This window comes from Bemisia tabaci, chromosome 1 (assembly GCF_918797505.1).
Source record: "Bemisia tabaci chromosome 1, PGI_BMITA_v3".
Classification (NCBI taxonomy): Eukaryota; Metazoa; Arthropoda; class Insecta; order Hemiptera; family Aleyrodidae; genus Bemisia; species Bemisia tabaci.
In genome coordinates, this window is record NC_092793.1 from 36040077 (window position 1) to 36064056 (window position 23980).

General features: G+C 40.1%; 1 protein-coding gene and 1 long non-coding RNA gene across 5 annotated transcripts in view; both read right to left on the reverse strand.

The window, feature by feature from the left end:
* The window catches only part of LOC109038091 (uncharacterized), a 111377-nt gene that overhangs the window by 40292 nt on the left and 47105 nt on the right, over positions 1–23980 (reverse strand). For all 4 annotated transcript variants that reach the window (XM_072300458.1, XM_072300455.1, XM_072300463.1 and 1 more), the window contains 3 exons: positions 16217–16308; positions 4747–4973; positions 3376–3483 (listed from right to left, as the gene is read on the reverse strand). In XM_072300458.1, coding sequence (XP_072156559.1) covers positions 3376–3483; positions 4747–4973; positions 16217–16308 — 427 coding nt within the window. The remainder of the gene's footprint in view (positions 1–3375; positions 3484–4746; positions 4974–16216; positions 16309–23980) is intronic.
* On the reverse strand, positions 18117–23965 carry LOC140224611 (uncharacterized). The gene is made up of 2 exons (XR_011899893.1): positions 20615–23965; positions 18117–19998 (listed from the first exon to the last, which is right to left on the reverse strand). It is a non-coding gene; the product is annotated as an uncharacterized lncRNA (long non-coding RNA).

A 23980-nucleotide genomic window follows, 5' to 3' on the forward strand; every position in this document is an offset into this window, starting at 1 on the left:
AGCCATTCCAAATACACATACAAGACAACTCTAACAGAAAAAAAAGGTAGAATGATAAAAAATGGTAAAAGCCGTAATCTATTTGTGCTTTATAATACAAAAGACCAGCGATCCGTGCGTGCTCTGTATGTATGAAACATACAAACAGAGAAAAAAACACTGATAGCACAATCATTACACGTCAATTGGAGTAGTTAACCACAGTCACGGCGTCAGGATTTTGGAATGATGATGCCGGTAAACGCATGTTGATTTCGCTCGAAAAAATGGCCTGCTTTTTGGGCAGCCGATTCGGCCGTCCAACCGAGGTTTCAATGGAAGCTTATAATGACCCAAAGCTATGAGAAAAATTTAAGGATGAGTAAAGGAACAGTTTCCGAGTTACTAAAGGAGGTGTGCAAAGGAGCTAAAATCTCATCCAATTTTTGCTGTTTTCTTGTTGAACTGATGTTGCCGCAAGCCCTTAACTGGGTTCACACATGTTCTCTCTTCAGCATATCAAAACGTATTTATTTTTACACGTTGAATATAATTTTCACGTCAAAGATTTGACATTTTTCGATTCTTAACGTCAATTTTTTTAATTTGTACGAAAAATTGATGGTTTTTTCATAATATTAATTAATTTAATGAGAAAATAAAAGATACAAAATGACTTAACTATTGATTTTTATATTTGCACTCATCTAATTTATTTGTAAAGTCAAAGAGTGAATACATCAACCTGGTGTATCGAATTTCTGCAATTTCTTATGGCAAATCAGGGGATTTTCGGAATGTTGATTGCTTACTTTCAATTCACCAATGAATAAAGCATAGCTGAACTTAAGTGCACAGAAAAATGCTGTAAATAGTAAAATCAAGACATATTTAATGCAATTGAATTTATATTGAGTCAATTTCTTTTTACCTTTCCAATAATATAATGGGATTTACCACCGGTGGTTTGACTATTTCAGTCCAAATACCTTTAACCTATAAATTATATTTGGGCTTTATCATCTATACCGACAAAACCATCCCACGCAAGAGGCCTGATGTGGTCCTTCTAGATAAGAAACAGATAATTGTGCACCTAATAGACCTGACATCTTAGTCCCTGTTGATGCCAACGTAGATGCTAAATATTGGGATAAGATCGGAAAGTATCTGCCCTCAGCAACTGAAATACAGTGACTGTGGAAGCTTAAGGAAGTAATTACTGTACCATTTATAATATCCGTTACGAGGATCACTCCTCATTCTTCCCTTAAACAACTGAAGCAGCTCCACCAAAGTGAAAACGTTCACACCCAAAGTCAGAAAGCTGTGATCCTGCTCACGTGTAATATCACTAGATCTTTCTTAAGCTCAGGGCAGTGACTGAGTAATGTGTTTGCATAGTATTTTACGATTTGACTCTATTCATATTTTTATTTATATGACTAACTGCTAATTCAGTAGTATATGTATTTTAAAATTTAACAACTCTTTTAAGAATTTATCAACTCTCAAATTTTAGCAATTTTTACAGGCTCAAGGTTTGAAAGACTTGGCCACGGCCCGTATTTCAATCAGTTTTTATCCAAAAACGTAGTTTTTGTGAGGAACATCCTCCATAAAATAATGAGAATAGAAACTGTTAATTTTGAAGCTTTCAGGGCCAAACTTGCGTCAAAATATCCACATTTTCTTACTTTGTGCGAAGGTACAAACAACTCCATTTCGAATTTTTCGAAGACTAGGTCCCTTCCCAAAGATTCCGTCACATTTAAGCTTTTTAACCCATACATTTAACGTAGCATGTTTCTCTTTATCCTTTTAATTACCTCTCTCCGTATTCGTGTTATTAGATTTCAAGCGAGCGCGGTCGGAGCTGAAGAAGCGGTCGACTGATACGATGCGGCTCCAGAAGAAGGCGCGGAAGAACGGGAAGACAAGCGAGCTTCAGCGGGCGCTGCTGGACTTCAACGAGAGGCGCCACACGCTCGAGGAGGCAGAGAAGAAAGCCGTCCGCGCGGCGCTCGTCGAGGAGAGAAGTAGATTTTGCCTCTTCGTTGCCTTCCTCAAACCCGTTGTCGTAAGTACCCTAACCCCGTACAGTACAGTAGATTACATGCATTGGGAGTGAATGACCACCGGGTAAAAAAAAAGGGTGGCGACTCTGGGTGATAGCGGGTGAAAAGAGGTTGTTGCCAAGCATCGGGGCTCAGCATCGCTCTGACTCTCCTCATCAGGAGGAGCTTTTGTATGACTCAAGATTTTGTGGTCCTTAAATTTACTTGCTATAATCAAGAGGAAATACGAGTCTCTTCTCGATTTTAGATAAATTTGCTTGATTCGGGATTTTTTTTTTTTTTTTTTTTTTTTTTTTAGGTCAATTAATTCAATGGATTCCAGAACCTATTGTTGGTATTGAATTTGTCTTATACTCAACAAGCATTGGCTTGTTAGAATATAATCCACCAATAATATTTCTACAAGGTGGATGCACCAGTTGTGAACATGTTGATTTAAGAACCAGAAAAATTTCATGCAAAATGCGGTTGACATTAAATATTTCTTTACTCAGTTAAAGAAAAACTAAAATTCTAGCCTTTTCATTAAATTTCCTAACTTATTGAAAAAATTGATTAACCATCTGCTCAAAACTAGGGCACTTAGTTTCCTATCATTATTTACTGTAATTTTCTGCTGTTAGCAAGTTAACTTCATTCAAGTCTATTTAGTCTATCTTGCCATTTAGCATGAATTAAGTAGATAAATTAAATAGGGCAGATCGATTCGAAATTTAACCCTTTTATCAGGCACTTTATTTATTAAGATAAGGGGGGATTAATCAATTCTAAAATTGCAGTTTAGTGTTATATCTCTTTAACTATTAATAATTATGAAAGTTTGAGCTTTTTCGACTAACCACAAAGATATCGGTGTTTTAATACCTACTGTTTTTCGAGAGTCTGATAAGTTTTTGCTTGAGACAGATCAAAAAACTAAAACTCGTTTAAATGGGTTTCTACGTTCACAATAGACGGTTTTGTCGAGGTGCGCAGTTGACCTCACTTTGTTGTTCGTGAATTCCCTTCATGTGCTGCTTGCCTGTATGAAAATCTCTGTAAATGAAAACTAATGAGGTTGGTACATATGAGCCAACGACGCGCCTAATCAACACATTGTATTGGAGTCAATGTGTCATGAGTCACCTCTATATGAGATGAAAGGTAATTTTTCAAAGTCAATGTCTCATTCAATTATTTTCTTCTTCAGGAAGTAAAATAATGGGACTATATTTTGCCTGAAGGGACTACTATTTCTAATTTTGAAAACAACGTATTTGCACTTAGTTTTCCTGTGAAGACATGTTCCTTGCTGGAATATGTATTACACTACTCTTACCTCTTCACTTGCTGGTGGCAGTGCATAAGGGTCAGCTGTATGTTTTTCAAGTTGATCGACAACCTCCTGCAAATGTGACAATTCTGACAGCATTGCAACTTCCTCATCCTGAAAGAGAAAAAATGATAGCTTTATCAGTGGGGTTACTAGACAGTAGTGCTGGTGGGAAAATAAAAGTTCATAATAAACTTGCTTGGATTCCGTGCAGAGGGTTAATTGTTGAATCGTTACAGAATGACTTTGGTTGAAAAATCTCTGTAATGGTGATAATATTTATAAATCAATGGCATTTATTTATTTAATCATATTTTTCTTTAACATAACGCAGATATAAAATCCAATCACAAAAATTATAGAAAACGAAATAACAAGATGACAAGCGTACACAACTGATCAGCCATTCATCTGATGACCAATTTTCGACTGATAGTAGCACTGATTACAGCCAGCCAACATCGCTTACCCTTGTACCGGTGACAACCGGTACAGGACCACTGAGCCTCTAAAATAGCGCTACGGAGCTGTAATTTTAAAAACGTGAATTTTTTGGAAGTATCTGTAATTTCTGAACTCAGCGACCCTCAAGAGTCCCTAATAATGCATTTTACTCAGTTTGAACATTCAATCTGATTTAATAACAGTCAAATCCGACTTTGCTGCGCGCGAAAATCGGTCGGCGCGCGTTGAGCGGAAACTTCAATCGATCATAACTCCGGAACCGTTCGGTTCCCCAGCATAAATGACCACTCGTTGGATGCGGAAAAAGACGAGCAATTTAAAAAACTGGTTTTGGTTCAAATACAAAATTGTGCTCTTTCAGTTTGGTGTCTTTAAAGAGAATGTTTTTCCTCAGAAACTGAAAAAAAGTACATCAGTTAAGTTAAAAATGTAATTTTGGGATTTTGACCTTTAGAATTTTAAAGTATACATTTTTAGACGATTTTTCGTCCAAACCAGACCTCAATATCTTGTTTCGTTCGAAAGATATCGAGGTTCACAGGTTTTAACTTCCACCCCCCCCCCCAGCGCCCCCCCAAAATTTTTGGGGGGTCTGAAAATTTGGGGAAAGAAGCGCTCCAATATTAGTAACTGATAGACGAAGTTTGAATAAGTTTTAGTGGGGGGGGGGGGGCGAAAAATGTCATTTTTGCATACGGCTCTTTTATCAGATAAGCAGGTAGGACCACAAAATCTTGAGTCAAACAAAAACTCCTCCTGATGAGGAGAGTCAGAGCGATGCTGAGCCCCGATGCTTGGCAACAACCTCTTTTCACCCGCTACCACCCAGAGTCGCCACCCTTTTTTTTACCCGGTGGTCATTCACTCCCAATGCATGTAATCTACTGTACTGTACGGGGTTAGGGTACTTACGACAACGGGTTTGAGGAAGGCAACGAAGAGGCAAAATCTACTTCTCTCCTCGACGAGCGCCGCGCGGACGGCTTTCTTCTCTGCCTCCTCGAGCGTGTGGCGCCTCTCGTTGAAGTCCAGCAGCGCCCGCTGAAGCTCGCTTGTCTTCCCGTTCTTCCGCGCCTTCTTCTGGAGCCGCATCGTATCAGTCGACCGCTTCTTCAGCTCTGACCGCGCCCGCTTGAAATCTAATAACACGAATACGGAGAGAGGTAATTAAAAGGATAAAGAGAAACATGCTACGTTAAATGTATGGGTTAAAAAGCTTAAATGTGACGGAATCTTTGGGAAGGGACCTAGTCTTCGAAAAATTCGAAATGGAGTTGTTTGTACCTTCGCACAAAGTAAGAAAATGTGGATATTTTGACGCAAGTTTGGCCCTGAAAGCTTCAAAATTAACAGTTTCTATTCTCATTATTTTATGGAGGATGTTCCTCACAAAAACTACGTTTTTGGATAAAAACTGATTGAAATACGGGCCGTGGCCAAGTCTTTCAAACCTTGAGCCTGTAAAAATTGCTAAAATTTGAGAGTTGATAAATTCTTAAAAGAGTTGTTAAATTTTAAAATACATATACTACTGAATTAGCAGTTAGTCATATAAATAAAAATATGAATAGAGTCAAATCGTAAAATACTATGCAAACACATTACTCAGTCACTGCCCTGAGCTTAAGAAAGATCTAGTGATATTACACGTGAGCAGGATCACAGCTTTCTGACTTTGGGTGTGAACGTTTTCACTTTGGTGGAGCTGCTTCAGTTGTTTAAGGGAAGAATGAGGAGTGATCCTCGTAACGGATATTATAAATGGTACAGTAATTACTTCCTTAAGCTTCCACAGTCACTGTATTTCAGTTGCTGAGGGCAGATACTTTCCGATCTTATCCCAATACTTAGCATCTATGTTGGCATCAGCAGGGACTAAGATGTCTATTAGGTGCACAATTATCTGTTTCTTATCTAGAAGGACCACATCAGGCCTCTTGCGTGGGATGGTTTTGTCGGTATAGATGATAAAGCCCAAATATAATTTATAGGCATCATTTTCCAGCACTGACTCGGGATTAAATTCATAATGAGGAGGCATGCTGTCCAATAGGTTACGAACGCCCTTGATGGATTATTTTGGCTACAGAGTTAAGTCTCCTGGTATATTCGGTACCAGCTAGCAGTCTGCAATCTGCTGTGATGTGGTCGATCGTTTCAGGACATAATTGGCACTCCCTGCACGAATCATCAACGGTCCCATCTTTAATGATGAACTTCCTATAGTTTCTTGTACAAATGGCTTGCTCCTAGATGACGAGTATAAAGCCTTCTGTCTCCGGAAACAACGGCCCGCTCTGAAGAAATTTGTAAGAAAGGCTCTTGGAGATATGATCTTAGTGGACCTGGCTGTAGTGTTTTCTGTGCAACTCTTTACATGCCCAGACGGTCTCTTTCTGTTCATTCGTGCGAAACGGTGGATACACAGGCCCCTGAAAGGCCAAATTCAAAGATGCATAGTTCCCATCCGTACTACCGATTGCCTGATGTCAGGGGTGTTCTCTGTTTGCAAAATAAGTCCTGAGAGCATGCACCTGACGATTACACAACTCGTGGATATCCAGTAGACTTCTTCCGCTTACCTCTCGACCGAGAGTCACTCTCTCTTTGCAGGATTTCGGGTGTAGCTTCCGGCTCTTAGTCAATAACACTCTACCTAGTTGTAATATCGATATTCTCCAGATCAGCGGTGGTCCATTTTATTATTCCGACTGGCTAAGACTACTAAGACTGGCACAGCAAAAGTATTAATAGCCTTAAACAGATTTCTTGGGTTCAGCCTAGAGCGTAACGAGACCCTGAGACGCTGCTCATAACGCTGTTATACCCTATGCTTAGTGTTAAAGTTTAGTCTGCGATTCTGTTAAAATCCTAGGTATTTTTAGGAATCATATTCTTCCATTTGTTCGACAATTGAGGAGCTTTTCGGAAAAGGGCACATACTGAAAGAACGCATTGTGAGAAAAACGCATTTGAAATTTTCATTCTTACTTTCTGGACACTGATGATGACATACATCGGAACTGGAACTCTCATATCAATGTTCATACACCCTAGAATAAATAACGATCATTGATAAAACTTACACTTCCATCAGTGTTGTGGAAGGAATTTTTTTAAAATTTTCCGTTATATGCCCTTTTTCCGGTAATGGACCGGTAGTCATAAGTTTTGGCTTTTAAAGCTGAATTTTCGAGACTTTAACGAGTTTCTAAACGAAAATTAATAATTCCGATAAATTAATAAATAATAATTTCGATCGCGAACGCGAACATGTATCATCTTCGACCATTATTAATGAAAAAGACAGCGAAACTCGCGAAAAACTCGAAAAATTCAAACTCACAAGAGACCATTACAAGTTGAATTATCAATAATTACAAAAAATCATGTGTGACCGGCTCAATGCGTTGAAAATCACTGCAACCTGATGATATTGCATTGATTAGCAGAATCACTGCGATGCATCTGAAGTGAGGGATCCTAATCAGTACCCATCACCTGCCTGCCTACGCGCTATCTCCTCAGCGTCGCGGCAACCGTACCCAGAGGCAAATAGATGTAATGCGCCCGTGACCCCTGACTTAGCCTCACAAAACTTAGTCTCTTGGCTCCAAAAAATGATAAATTAAGCAGAAACTCGGGACGTTGGTACATCAGGATGCGAGGAATCCATTTCTGTCATTTCCGGAAAAAGGGCGCATACACGTACGTGCCCTTTTCCCGGAATGCTCCTCATGGGCACCATAATGAGTCTAATCTTTCTTCTCGAACGCCCACTTTTCGCGACATACATTTAGAACTCTGCATCTCTCAAACTCAAACTCCATGCTAATATCAGCAGATACGGACTCCACAACACCCAGCAAGATCTTAAGCTCACCCGACAATGAGAAAATAGATTCTAATAGCATCTATGAACATCAGATGACTGAGTGTATACAGAGTTTGTTTGCGATCTTTAATGTAAAACCCAGGTTCAGTGTTCTCCAAAGCATTAGACGGGGAATTTTAAGATAAACAAAACCACAATATACTGAGTGCATCTCCCTGGAAAATTCCACGCTTGATGTAAATGAATGCAGTTTCCAATTGCCAATGACCAAAAACTTCCATTAACCATTCTTGGGTTGTTCCAATGCAGGCGATATCGTTGATTCCCAAGTAGAGTTGGCGGATTATAACGATATTAAGGTTCCAGATTCTCCAGCGGATCAATTTTTTTGCCAAAGCTTGATGAACTATCATTCCCATGTTGTCATGGCGCTCCGTATATTCTTTTGTCGCAAACTGGGCAAGGGCAGAAGTGATACGATCTATTGTTACAGAGGCCACAATGATTTAGCCTGATTTACATGCTCTTGCTGGACCAGGTTGACCACACACACACACACACACCCTCACACACACACACACACCCTCACACACACACCCTCACACACACACGCACACACCCTCACACCCTCACACACACACACAAACACACACACACACACACACACACACAGGTTGGCCATGCACAGGTTTGCCTGCCCGGTTCTCCAGCTTTCTCGGCAACATGTAAAATGCCTGCTGCTCTTCAGGGTTATGCGCAGCTATTCGAAGGGGCGTGTAAGACTTATCAACGCGGCATATTACAACACGCAGCAAACTATCCGTCCAACATGGAAAATTATTCCGGTGCATGCAAATCTGACAATAACATGCCTCCCGTAAGTCAGGAATTTTTCCCCCTTCTCTTCTGAGGATGATAACCCGCTTCATTGCAGCTTTTGGATGGTGCTTGCTCCACTTGGTGAAGGACGTTCATTTAGTCCTGTTCCGACCTTACAACTCCGTGTTGTAACAAGGAATGATACCAAACGAATAGGAGAGAGCGGCTAAGACGTAAAGGTTAATTGCTTTATTCACGTCCTTCGAGTTCAGTGACGTCCTAAGCACCGCGTTCAGATGACTGAGTAAGTAAGTAAGTAAGTAAGTAAGTAAGTAAGTAAGTAAGTAAGGCCGGGCTGACCGGTGAGGCGCCCTCGAGGGGCCAAGGCAAGTGGCAGGAACCCTGCCGTAGTGCACCCCGATGTTGGACCGTGCTCCTTAACCTCAGATCATTGACACATTTTGCATCCGCTATATTCCCACAAGGCTCAGCGACCGTCTGATAGCCAACGGTAGGTATTATCAAAGACTGAGGCAGACGCTGCTGAGAACGGATTTTTGGAGCACGGCCTTGCCTCCACCGAGTTGGACTGTGTTGTTGCAATCTCCACTGCACTGATAGGTAGCGCTGGCAGTCGCGCACACTACGAGTTATCACCGATTTTTCACAACCCAGTCGAACAGTGCAGGCGGATTACTTACTGGGTGACTATGTCCCTCTCGCACCCTGTTACCTCGAAGGGTCAGGGTATTGGAGTGGCATAGTCATCCACGGTCACGATGGCTGATATTTGAGTGTCCTCAAATATCAGTCACCTCCAGGGATTGAACCCGGGACCTCCGTGTTGGCAGCGAACTGCCTTGACCACTACACCAATGAGGCTGACTAACTGTTGATATATATTAAACGCTCCTCAGTTACCTTCTGCACCACGTTGCAGTCCAACTGAATAGAGACGTCAATTTAAAGACTTCCCGTCTGATGTTTGCGTCACTGTCTTTGGTTGGGGGTCATACCATTTCTTCGACTCGACTGGTACGTTCAGCTTCCTGCAGATTTCAAAGTGCACTTGTGCACACACTTTGTTATGTCTGGTGGTGTATTCTTGCTTCGCTGGTTCAGGGCATCCCGAAACCACGTGATCAATCGTTTCGTCGTAGCGTCCACACATCCTGTCCTTTGTTGGGCCAGGGATTTTAAATATTTTGATACGGTACCGCGTAGCCAAAGCTTGGTCTTGAGCTGCTACTATCAGGATTTCCGTCTCCCCTTTCAGGTGTCCGTTCGTCAGCCATAACAATGACTTGGCTGCATCTATTTCTTCCCTTGCAAAAGTTCTGGGATGTTGTCCGTGAATACGCTTCTGCTTTCGTACGTCTCTTCTAAGTTGCGGTTGCGGTTGGTCTTCTTCTGAACTTCCTTAGTCCTCTTTTCTGGTGCAATACCCGCAGCGTGGACAAAATTGTTCTCTGAAGAGTAACTGTGGGCCTGTTTTCCAATGGACCCTTTGAACGGGGCTTTTTGATCTTTTTCCAACATTATCCTGATGTTAGAGTTTTCTGCTGCTTCCTCTTCTAAATACTGTTCCATATTTATCATGCAGGGCTTAACGCAGCTTTTACTTGCTGAAAACCTCTACCTCTTTTTCCTTGTCACGTAGAGTCTGTGAACGTCCGCTGATGGGTGATGCAACTTGTGAGCGGTCAGCGCTTTCCGTGTTTCCGCGTCAATGGGCCTGTTGCATGCAAGAGATACAGCCGCGCGAATAGACTGTTTAGATGTTACATGACACGAAAATTACGATGGTCACATTAAAAAAGTCTGAAATACACTCCTTACTGCGCAATTTGCGTTGTTAAGAACGCGCTTTTTCAAATTTCCCGCGTCTGAGGGCAGTTTTCTAACGGAAACAATTAACGGCAACTCGCGGCTATTTCCGGTCAACTAAAACTGACAACATAACCTAAAAATCGGAGCTCGTGATATCGTGAAATGAAATGTAGAAGGATTGCGTTGGATATTTAAAAGTTGATCGATTTGGTTACCGTATACAGCGTATATGGACCACTATAAGAGATCACGTTGGGTTTGTGAACAAACTGAAGGAAAACATAACAACAACAACAACGACTCGGCATCTTCCGGAAATCACCGAGCCCGCCGTTTGCTCGTTTCCGGTGATTAGAAAACTGCCCCCAGACGCGGGAAATTTAAAAAAGCGCGTTCCTGACAACGCAAATTGCGCAGTAAGGAGTGTATTTCAGACTTTTTTAATGTGACCATCGTACTTTTCGTGTCATTTAACCTCTAAAAAGTCTATTCGCGCGGTTGTATCTCTTGCATGCAACAGGCCCATTGCTTGTACTTCTTTTTTGGGCCATTCCACTTTTCTGAGGTTGTGCTCCAATACTTAAGAGCAAACGCACCAATCGCGGTCATCTTATTAATGGCCGGAGACTCGATTTTCAGAACAGTCCGCACTGTCCTCAGACGTTTTTTTCGGAGTCCATTTTTCATCTTGCTGTGCGCTGTATTGTCACTCTCATCCACACCAAGGTATTTGTAGACTTCACATTCTTGCGTAAGGACCTTACGATCTAGAATGTAGTACACTGTAGAAGGCTTTTTTTGTAATAAATCCATGTGTCAGTGCTGATTTTTTTTTTTTTTTTTTTTTTTCCTTTATTTTTTCAATCTTTAACGACCCATCTCGATATTAGCAGCTGGTCTAGACATCCTCTTGCTTCCTTTTGGCAGCCCTTCTGCTCTATCGGGAATGCTCTTGTTCTATCTGCAAAAGTGTAGATCTTTCAGCCAGCACACCTGTATACAAAGCTTGTATACTGTGTTTAGACTAGGGATGGGTCTGCAGTTTTTTGGCTTATCTGTCTCTCTTGTCCTCGGTAGCAAGTAGGTCACGCCGCGGATGGCCCATTCCGGATATTCTGGACCTTCCATTAGTTTAACTAATGCTTTGGCTGTGGGCCTGTGTAGGGGTCGGAACTGCTTTAACCAATAGTTATGCACTTTATCTGGTCCTGGAGCCTTCCAGTTTGTTACTTTTACCAATGAGGCTTGCTGCCTCCGTCTCTGTTATTTCCTTCGTAACGGCATGTTTTGACTTCAGATTAGGATTCTATGCGAAAAGTTACATGGAGCTGCTACAGTATATCGATGGTGAGCTGCAAAAATGCATATCTCATTTTGCGGTGTCTAGACTTCAAGTCATACTTTATTTTCTACATCAAAAATTATTGAATGTCATTTCTCAGAGACTCTGGTGACTTTTCTCATCTGTTTGAAGAATCATCAGTAAAAATCTCAAGCGATGATTTCGGGTTTGGTTTCTTTCTAAAATATAAAATATGAGCGGAGATTTTGGGACACTGCCGAAGTGCAGATACGCATTTTTGCAGTATCACCGTCGATGCCCCAAATTACCTTACGACCTTTTTTCCTCCAAAAATACACGGCGTTTTATGGGAAAATGAGATTGTAAGCTAGCTGATTTGGGACTAATACATCATACGCCGTATCAGTTGTGAGTAACTTTTTGCGTGCAATCTAAATCTGAATCAAAACATGTCCTTGCTGTTGGAAGTTTTTGACTCATGGCCCTCCAAAGCCCCGAAATTTTCCGGGGAGTCGTGGGCCCCATAAATTAAGGTCAACAGGGGTCGTAAGGTACCATAAGAAAAAAGTATTGATCTCTTACCAGTTACCACTACTTAAAATGTCTTAGACCTCCTAAAAATTTCATTTTTGGTGACAGGTCATTCTAGCGTTCTGCTGAGCCCGATTTTCATGATTACTGTGGCTATCGATATGTCATTGTTCCTAGATGTACCCGCTTTATTTGCATTTTCAAAATATAACACAGGTTTTTAATATTAGGGTCGACCAGGGAGCTAGCCAAAGTAAGGGGCAATAAATAAAAGTTGAAATTCCCAGAACGACTAGTATTTTTATAAGATTGATGACATCTTTAAAAAAAAACCCTTTCCAGCCACAGTGAAAATGGAAAGTAGATTTGACTAATCGTTTCTATGAAAACAGTTGCGCCTAATGAGCCTGACAGGTCGAAAAATCGTCCCCCTTGAACTTGAGATTTTCAAGATAAAGGGCGGTTTTTAGAGGGTAGGTGAAAAGAGGTTGTTTTGAAGGCCACGATCAGGCGAGTTTTTTGAGGTATCACCAAATAAGATCGGACGAGTTCGAAAAATCATCCCCCTTTGGACTTGATATTTTCTGGATAAGGGGTGGTTTTAGAGGGTAGGTGAATATAGGTTGTTTTGAAGGCCATGATGAGACGAGATTTTGAGGTATCACCGAGTAAGATCGGACGAGTTCGAAAAATCATCCCCCGGTGACCTTAACGTTACTGAACTGAGTTCAGTAACGTCAAGAACACTGGGGGATTTTATTTTTTGCTTTCTCCTTTCAATGAGGATTCAGTGCTTAATAGGCCACAAGAAAACAAACGGATTCGATTTTTGACCATTAATGGTCGGGAAAACTACGTTAGAATTCTGTAGCAATAAATATACATGACAGCAGATTGCATCCTCACCTCCTTAACATACATTCCTTCATTTTCAAACATTTCCCACACTCGTAAATATGTGAAATGTCACTGAAATTGCTATTCTTTCAAAACGTCAAATTCCATTTTGCAACCCTGGCAATGAAACAAACCATGGAAAGCCGCAATCTCTCTCCATCTATACTATAAGCTGCGAGACCTCCTAAATTTGCATGACTGGTAACGCTTTTCCAGCGTTCTACCGGGTCGATTTTCATGATTTTTGCGGCTATCGACATGCGCTTGTCTCTGGATGACCTAGCTCTATTCAGATTTTGGAAATATGACCCAGGTTTTTTTTTTTTTTTTTTTTTTTTTTTTATATTTCGTGGTGAAGTTGCGAATTCTCCCATTAAACAAAGTAAATCTTTATTTTTTGTCACAGTTCGTTTGAACGTTCTACTGGGTCGATTTCCATGATTTTTGCGGTTATTGTGATAGTCCCTAAATGAGCCCACATTAATCAGATTTTGGAAAAAGGACTCAGGTTTTCTTGTAAAAGAGTGGACCAAGGAGCTGAAAAAGCGGACATAGTTGATTGAAATTCCCACGACTGAAAAATGGCTGGAATTCCAAATTTAGCGGAAAATTGAACAAAACGGGAAATGTTAAAACTGGGTCTGTTAGTAGGGTAAGGTAAGTGAATTGAAGGTGTGTTCCTTTGCCATAGACTATCAAAAAGCGACAAAACGCTTCGTCCCGTTTCCTTTCAGTCTTGGCGTGAAGTTAGAAATTAATGCGGATTTTTTTATTCGATTCTGATTGGTGCAATCGCTCCTGGCCAGAGGGAGGTTGTACAAATGGGAGTCGGGTATTAAAATCGTTTCATTTTTTTGTCCGTTTTTTTGTCGAAGCGGGCCTTAAAGAGCGCGCAGCGCCCTCCAGGGGGCCTGGGGGTTGGGCCGCGTAGCGGCCAAGGGCCCCCTGGTATCGTGTAAGTAGCAATCCGAGTGCATGCTGTTAGGATACTTGATTGATTCTCAGTCCGTCATCTCGGCTACCGACCTTCAATTGAAGACAGTTAAGCCACGCTCGGACCTGATACGATTCCTCTATAAAAGACAAAAGGTCTAGTCTAGTCTAGTAGACTTTTTCACCGTCTTCCTATATGGACTCATTTAGTCATGATGTCACAGTCAGCCTTGCTTCCTTCGACCATGGTCTCTAGTTCCAAACAATCGGCTGTCTTTATTGCACTCACGGCGTTTCCCTGTAAAGCATGACTTTCAAATTTCAAATTGAATTGTCGCCCGGAATCTCAAATTTTTTGTCGGTAAGTTTCACCTGAATTATTGCAGTCGAGAACAGGTCTAATATCATCAGTGTGTCAGTGTATTCGGAGAACTTAATAACACCTTAGGGCATATGTTTTCTGTGAAGGAAGCTAACTCTGCATCTCCATTCAACGCTTTCTCTTTTTTAGATTCCTTCTAAATTTCCCAATAAAATGGGATGGTACTTATAAATTAAAAGAGCTTGGAAAAAACCAATTGTAATTATTATAGAGTTGGCTCGAAATGGATTTACCGCGTCACCGGCTATGGATATCGATTTTTTGTATCCAGCCGGAGCCGGATACTGGATACTTCGCCAAGGTATCCGGCCGGAACCGGATAATACCGGATCCGGTTAGTGCTTTTTCGCGTGAGAAAAATCTCCCGATTTCGCACAGAGACAAGAGGCACACTGTGGATTACACCATCAAGACCGTTATCCACGATGTATGTCCCTTCGCACCGGCAACCTCCATATTGTTCAATGATACGCTATGAGTCGGCCCGCTAAAACGAATACTTAACAATTTTCAACACTACCGATTTCAGAAACAGATCTTCATTCCTCTTCTTTCTCAGGTAATATTTCCTACTGATAATGGTGGACTTGTACGCTGCTTCTATCTGTCTCAACCCTCTTCCTCCCAGTTTTCTGCTGACGTAGAGTCGGTTAACATCTGCGGATGGGTGGTGCATTTTGTACACTGTCAGATATTTTCTTGTTTGGACGTAAATTGTAATAATAAATTAATATCATGGAGAAGGTATTTTCTATAAAAATTCGTGGGTAGTATATATACTCTAACCGCAGAAAATAGAAGTTGATAATAATGGAAGATTTAATTTTAAAGATATCCCTTTACAATCTACTGGCTGAGGAAAAATCGTAAAATAACTTTTACGAGGCTTCAAAATGTGCCTCTCAGCGTAATTTCATGGTGCCAGAGGGCCACTTTTGAAGCCCCACCCTATGGCCGCATGGACTTAAATTTGTCTGTCAACATGGCATAAATATGTCTATATTCAAGGATAGTGCACAAAGAGATGGTTAGATAACGGATTAAACACTTTTGCAAGACTTTAAAGTGAACCTCTCATCCGCTTTTAAATTATTTTTTGTATCCCTCTTTCAGGGGCGCAGGGGCTAGAGGAACAGGTTGCGTGACCAAACATCACCCAATTTGGCACTGAATGGGTCACAGCTGTTGGAAAAATACAATTTCAGTTGTTAGTATCGACATAATTTTTCTCATTCATGTTCGTGAAAATCGCTCATAAGTCCATCTTGAAGGTCAAAAACTTCAATTTCCTCAGTTTTCCTCAGTCAGTCACCCCTGAATCCTGAAAACACCCACTTTGGACTACATATAACATTCCGCCTTAAACCGCTTGAGCGCAGTTGAGCGCAAAAAGAGATCGGACTCTGAATTTCGAAAAAAACGTTTACTTTTACATCACTTTTCAACCTCCTGTGAAAATCATTAAAAAAGGAAATTTCGAAAATACTGTAGTTAGTTGTGTAGAATATACCTCCAAGAATGTGTTGCATATCGCCGAACTTCCCTCCTATGTTCGCACAGTTGAAGTAAACTGATCGACGAGTAGCGCGCCGAAACGTATCAAAATAATCGCTGAGAAATAGGTAACTTCGTGGTCTCTTCGCGGGAAATTGAGCCACTCGAAAAAAGGCAGATACATATCTACTGGAGTAAATAACAGTGTAGATTTCGAACATCACATTCGTTTTCCAAAAGAAAATAATTTAAAACTGAGGTTTTGGCCATGTTTTTCGGTCAAATACCACAGTGTGGGGCGTAGCCCCATAGTTATACATACGGTCCTCATCAGCTCCTCAAATAAAGAAGTTCTTACCTTTGGTATGTTCCTTGTCTAAATTGACGACCGATTTTTTCCACTCTTCTAGTTTGTCTTGTAAAGGATTCACTAAACAATCGACTATTGCGCTGGAACAGAGCAAAAAAACTTTCGTCAGTCGAAACGGAGCACTCGTCCATATTTCTAACAAACAAATGATCCTTGTCGAAACAAATAATCTCGACCTTATTTGCGTATTACTTACGGAATCGTTATGGTATTTACTCTCTTTTTCAAGCAATAATTCATTCATTTGATTCTCTCCGTAGATGATCCTGGCGAGCAGATAAACTTTTACAGCCCTCCTTCTCTTCCTCAATTTTGAGTTTACGGACACAAAATACGTCCGAATCTTGTACTATTATGAGCCGGCAAGAGACAATTTTGTGCCTCGGAAGTAAGGAGTAAGATGACACTCAAAATTGGAGAGCTAAACGGCAGCCCCCTCCCTCATTCATTTGAAAGGAAAACTTATCAAATAAAAATGTAAAACTCACTCGCACGTAAAAATTAGTTAAAATGCGTCGCGCTGAGGATGCCGGAGTTGCGAGCCGGCGAAACGCGTCCGCATTTTAACTAATTTTTACGTGCAAGTGAGTTTTACAATTTTATTTGATCAATTATCTTGTGCAGGTCTCCAAACGAATCTTGAGGGAAACTCATGTGCTCATTTTGTGAACTCTTCTGCCGCACAAATTGAATTATGTGCTGCAGGACTGGGGGGGAGAACAGCACAACAAATCGGGCGGAGGCAGAGGAAATATTATAGCCACCACCCACTCCCCCTTTCCGAATTCATGAAAAAAAAGGATGATTGCTATAACTTTGTGTTACTTTGAGTGAAAAGAAAAAACTAATGTTTGGAAAATTGAAAAGGTAAAGCGACCTTACAAATCAGATTCATCTGTTCTTCTCTTCTCTCCTTCTGTCCATTGACAGAGATACACAATTTTTCCGACTCACTGACGCGACCGGCTCGATGCTCTCAGTGAAACGATGCCTTTTTATCCCTGACGCCAGCTTCAGTTTTACCAGTGGACCCATTTTACCACATAGGTACATTTCAGACTCTTTCGATTAACTTCGCTGCATCTAAATCATGGTTGCTTTTACTGTAAGCTTACCATATGATTTGGATGGTGAGAAGGCTAAAAGTTTTCGTTTACTTTTCCTTTTTTTCATTTTCACGAAATGGGTCCCATTTGACAAGAGGAGTTACTTAAAGAAATTGAATTAAGTTTCGATATAAGAAAACTCACACCCATGCTGTGATGTAAGTGTTATTCTGATATTTTTTTTTTTTTTTTTTTTTTATACCTTAGAGGTAATCCACACTTGTTTACGCATCGAGCCGGTCGCGTCAGTGAGTCGGAAAAATTGTGTATCTCTGTCAATGGACAGAAGGAGAGAAGAGAAGAACAGATGAATCGTTTAAATTATTAAAATGCATGAAATTCTGGAGTAATCCCTTTTGGAAATGAACGCGGTAAAGGCTCTCGCGATCTCCTTAATGAAAGGGTTTCTGCAAACGCAAGAGTTATGCTTGTTGCATCCTGTATAAATGAAGGAAAAAGTAAATGCTCCCGCTCTCCTCACAATCAGTAGGTAAGAAAGAAGAAATTAGTTTCTTGCGGCTCGTGTATGGAAAGCTTCAAGCGAGTCGTGCTTGTTGCGGAACTCATAATTGAAGGAGAAAATTCATTTAAATTTTCTCGACCGATTTTGTGATTTCAAGTTCATTCGAAGGATTTATGTACATATCTGTGAACCACATAATCGGTTTTTGTTTTTGTTTTTTTTTTTTTTAAATTTTCTTATTGTTAAGGGATTATTTTTTGTTTCTTTTTTTTAAACCATATAGAGTAAGTTTTTGGACATATGTGGCCTTGATGGACCCTGAGAATTTAAGAGAGCTTTTTGCCATCTCATAGTTACTTACTTAGTTTTATCAACCTTCTTGGAGGGGTGAAAGGGAATTTTTTTGGTTAATAAGATGTAACACGTCAATTTCCTCGACCGGATTTTTTGCCCGAAAATGTTTTTGAGGGTTTTTGTAGTTTATATCAGCTCGTTTTTGAATGGAGAAAGGTGTGGCCATAAAATATTAAGTAGGTACTATTGGCTATTTGAAAATCCTGAATGAATGGAAAGTAAACAACATCTGCTAAAGCACTAACACATTCAGCGGAAATTTTAATAGCACCCACTGACTTTGTGATCAGTCTGGAAATAGGTAGTTGAAAGTAGTGGGGCTACCTAAGGTAGTCAAATGTATCAGTACCTATTGGAAAGGCTCACAGGAAAAGGGTGACAGGACAGGGGAGGGGGAGGGGTTAAATAGCTATCGAGTTGTCATTTACCTGCGTGAGAAAATTAATGGAAAAAGAGTATAACTTATTGTCATAGGCATTACACTGTAAGCTTATTCCAAGTGATAAAATAATTTTGCTCATTTGTTTCAACTACGCACATCATCCCTCTTAAGCGCACCTATGTTTGTATTAATGCTAGCAGCAAGTTTTTCGATACTGAATTTGATCACTCAGCAACCTATCAGATGATAATGGAAATTCATGAGAGCGTTGCCTTATAAGTCATAGGTACTCTGTATGGAATGATGAATTATTCATGAAACAACCAGTGAATGAAGTAGTAGAGCACAAATTTTACCAAAATGAGTCTATTTGGTGTGGCATGACTTTAAACCAGCTAGGTATTTTCATGACTTTTGGGATTATTATTCTTTAGAGCATCCAAACATCCAAACTTTGTTCCTACAGACTCTAGGTACACCATACTCTAAAAAGCATTGTAAAAGAAAAATTGTCGATGATTGCAATGAAATGAGAAATATTTTCATTTCCCCTGAATACTTAATTTCTCATTGAAAATTTGGCAACAGGCATACTTATCGCATAAGATGATCTTCCTAACTTGAGGGTGCCAGCAGCCTGATTGTTGAAAGTTTGTGTTTGAAAGGTAGACACAGATGACATTGGTTAAAAGGTGGAGCGTTATTGATCAAATATGTCTTATCGCTGCTTTATCGTGCCTTTGTCTGGTGGAATGGACAACATACTGTCAGAAACTTAAGAGATGCCTTTAGCTTGTCTAGGGTTCCACCCATCAGAGGCACGACAAAACAGCGACAAGACATAGCGCCGACCAATCACGCCTTTTGACCTATGTCATCTATGTCTACCCGAGAAACACACAATTTCGACAATCAGGCTGCAGGTTCTGACAATGAATACCTATTAAGAGAATTTCTCACTGACCTTATTAAGTATCGGCCATTGCAAAAAAATACCTGCGCATGCAATGAAATAGCTTGTCTTTCTCTTGGATTAATTGTGAATAATATCGCTTCACCATAAAATTTGTCAAATCATATACTTGCCCACCTAGGTAGTGCCTTAAGTTATTTTAAAAAATGCAATAGCCACGAAGAAAGTATTTGGTCGTAATACAGGCATTTTAAGGATAAAATATTGCAAAATTTACCTCTTAAATTCCTTGAGTTTTTAAGGTTCACTGACAGACATCAACCGAAACGGCTATCTCTTGATAAGAGCATTTAGTTAATATATGGAAGGTGATATGCGAGCTTTCCATTTCTTCTCATAAATGATACCAATTGATCTAATCACATTCAGCCTTGGACGATTAGCGGTGCAGAAACTAGGTAGGTCAATACTGAACTCCGAACACCTGATATTTTACGTGCACTGTTTCACTGGAGTAATTACATGCTGGGAGCTGAGCTTAGAAAGCACTCGCTAGGTCAAAATGGAATAATACTTCAGTAACACATCTAGCAATAAGTATAAATAGCAATAAGTGGGTGCAAACATAACCTTATGACTTGATGTAAACAAACACTCAATACGTGAATGACACAGAGGCTCCCTCTAGCAAACTGGTCCTCATTTAAAACAGAGAACTGAGATTAAATATCCATTAACAGGGTGGAGATTATCCCCTCACATAAGCAGCAAGAAAGAGGGGCGGCGATTTAAACAAAGCTTTCCATTCCGATTTAGGTGGGTATATCCTCTCACTTACTGGGGCTGATGCGATCAGGCAAGGCTCATAGACAAAGTAAGGATCATGAAGACATACTTCTGGCTGGATAAAAAGATAATTGTTAATATAATTGTATTCAGCCTTGATTGACACAATCGCACTTATTCCAATGGAACTAGGTAGGAACTGGCGCCTACGTATGTTACTACTGTAGTCCTCTTAACAGATAAGCAATTTATTCTGTTACGCTTTTGTACGGAGGAAGAATGGACGCACCCATTTCACACGGTAATCGATGCAAGAAAATGAAGCCTTCATTGTGTTTTCATCATCAACTTATGAAATTATGAGAATAATACGAGTACATACCTTTCATTAAAGACCTTGTTACTAAAGTTGGGCAAAATGATGTTTCTAACAACTCCTGACGCAAAATCAAAGAGACTCAGAAGAAACCAATTTGAGCAAATGCTCACAGTCAAAGACCTTTGATTATGTGACATTCAGTTGACCTATGATTGAACTGTTCCGAAAAGGGATGGAATTGTGCCTCACATACTCAGGTACGCAAGCCGCGCGTAACAAGAACGGTAGAAGAGATAGGAGGATTCCAAGATAAATCATGAAGGAAACATGTTCTTAATGTAAATAACATACACTTCAGAGAAGCATAATCACTCCAGAGCACATAGGTTGATGGCAAGATATAGAGCGAATAAATTTTGGTCGAAGTTCAGTGACAGTCGCAAGTGAAGACCGAGGCTCATGTTCCAGTAATTTTTAGACTTTAGTAGTGAGAATACATTCTGTGATGTAAATGCTGCTTCCTTTGGAGAGTTTGGCACAATTTCGGTGTAATTTCTTTGACGTAATTTACCGGAATTACATCTATCGCTTCGGTCAGGTACTGACATAAACATGACGACATAACCTCACTTAAAATTTTGTCACATATCGTTCAATAAAATAAAGATATCACTTGAACATTTTAAGAGAAATTAAGGTATATCGGGCTCCAGTAGAACACGTGAGACGTAATAATAAGAGTACGTACATATAGTAGTTAGCATCTATAAAGAATTAAATTCTTATCCAAATTAGGTAAATCTATTCACAACTTAAAGAGGTTGGTAACGACCGACCAGAAATCACTTGAGATTTTTAAGAAACCAATGAAGTAGTGTATCGGGATAAAAGTGGGCGTAATAATATAAGTGTGTAATATTAGTTAGGATCTAAAATGAATTGAACTTTTAAATTAAATCTGTTCATTATTCACAAATAAATACAGCAGCTGGAGGTTGGTATAATCGACGACGTTTCGTTCCCGTAACTCGGACGGACCTGAACGGAATCAACCAATAGCATTGATTGAACCACTACCGGTTTTTTTCTAAATTCAAAAGATAACAGCTAAAATTGTGAAAGATATTAGCCGATGCTGAATTATCCGTGCGATAAAGCCCTATTAAATGTGGTAGAAATGAAATCCTCATATCCTCAACCTTGATCCTTTGTAGGTTTCACTGGAATCGGCCAACGTGTAAGCGAGAAATCTGCTGTGAAAGGTGGTCTTGACGGGGAGGTCGGCAGTCAGTTTAGTCGTTTTTACGTAATTTCTCTTCTAAAACATTTGGAATGTTAAAATAAAGTCAAAAGCGGCACACACGGTAACATGGCGATTCTTTAGGTACCCACTTTTATGGGTCTAAGGTTTAGCGTTATCGCGGAGTTTGAGTGACTTTCATAGGACCCTGGATTCTTGAAATTCAAATTTCCCGGCAAAGTAAAAAGTAAAATTTTCCTTGTTTTGGGTCATTAAGTGCTTATAACTTTTTGAAAACTCAATGGATCCTAATGAAACCCTTAAACGCCATCCGGCTAACTTAGCTGCGTCCATTGACACCAAGATCGTTGGAATCCGTGCCGCCGTTTGCTCTGAATTCCATTCTAAATCGAATCAATTTTCAGATTAAGGGAGTTGCCTGTGACTAAGAGTGTCGGCCACCCGTTTGTAATCGGGACTTTAGTAGGACGTCATTTTCCTCGACCGGGGGTGGCTACCGCCACTCTTGATTATTTCAAAGAGCCTCCCAAAATTTCGTCCCTTTTTCGGTATTCGATTCGACCATAGGACCAAGGTTTAAATGGAAGCTTATAATAACAGAAAACTTAGGAAAAAATTTCAAGATGAGTACAGAAGCCGTTTTCAAGTCACAAGGGGGGGGGGGGCGGCAAAGGGGTGAAAATCCAGTTGGTCGAATATGACCGATCGATATATTGACTAGTCGACCTCAAAAATTGATTTTACGAATATGATCACGACAGGATTGATGTGCTACAGTCATGTCCTATAGATTTCTCCAATTTCAATCCAAAAAAAAAACCCCTTGATTTTTCGTTAAAAATCGCAAGAATTTTGTATATCAGATCGATATATTGACTCGTCATCGTGAAAGATCGATTCCACTTGAAAAAACACAGAAAAATCGATATGCTCTAACCATGTCAGGTGTATTTCTCCAACCTCGGATGGAGAAAACCCGATTTCAATCGCGATAAACCATCGATTTTCCGCAAAAATCGCAAACAGTCGATGTAACCGATAGATTTATCGACTCTTTTACACTAAAAATCGATTCTACGTGTAAAAATTACGTAATAATCTATGTGTCCCAATCATGTTGGGTACATTTCTCCGACCTCGGTAGGAGAAAAACCGATTTCAATCCCGATAAACCATCGATTTTCCGAAAATAATCGCAGAAATTCGATACAACCGATCGACAAATTGACTCTTCAACGTTAGAAATCCATTTTACGTGTCAAAATACGTAGAATTGGGCGTGCTACGCTACAGTCATAATAGGTGCATTTTTTCATTCATGAATCGAAAATAAACAATTTAAATCCCGAAAAATCATCCATTTTCCATAAACAAATCGCTATAAATCGATAAAACCGATCGATACACCGACTCATCAACGTTAAAAATCGATTTTACGTGTAAAAATACGTAGGAATCGATGCGCTTGACATGTACGAACAACGGTAAGAACCCTGTAGTCACATCAATTCAACAAGAGAACAGCAAAAAATAAGGCCGGATTTTCACCCCTTTGCCCCCCCCCCCCCTCGTGACTCGAAAACGGCTCCTGTACTCATCTTGAAATGTTTTCCTGAGTTTTCTGTTATCATAAGCTACCATTTAAACCTTTGTCCGATAGTCGAATCGAATACCTAAAAGGGGCAAAAATTAGCCCTTATTTTGGGAGGCTCTTTGGGGAGGGGGAATGATGAGAACAACCTCCTCACTTTCTTTCAGAAAAAAAAAATATGTCATAACTTACTTTACGAGGTTGTACTATCTAATTTAGAGCAAGGAGCGAAATACCATCCGAAATAGAGAAAGCTGCAGAAACGAAGGCCCCCTCTCTATTTTAAAATTTCAGCGAAAGAAGTGTGGTATTATTTCGTAATTTTTGGTACCGGAAAAAGAAAAACTTGTGATGTGAGATCAATTTCAATAGCATGTTATTTTTTCAAAAACAGGCTAACGAACGAGGCCTTACTCCGTAACCATATACGTCAAAAAAACAAAACCAACAAAAAAAAAAAAAAAAAGCAGCTACACAAAGTAAAGACGCATTACAAAAGGGGGGCGGGGGGAGGGGGTTAAAAGGGATTCTATGACGCATGCCCATGGCTCATAGTACAGACATTTATATGCGGACA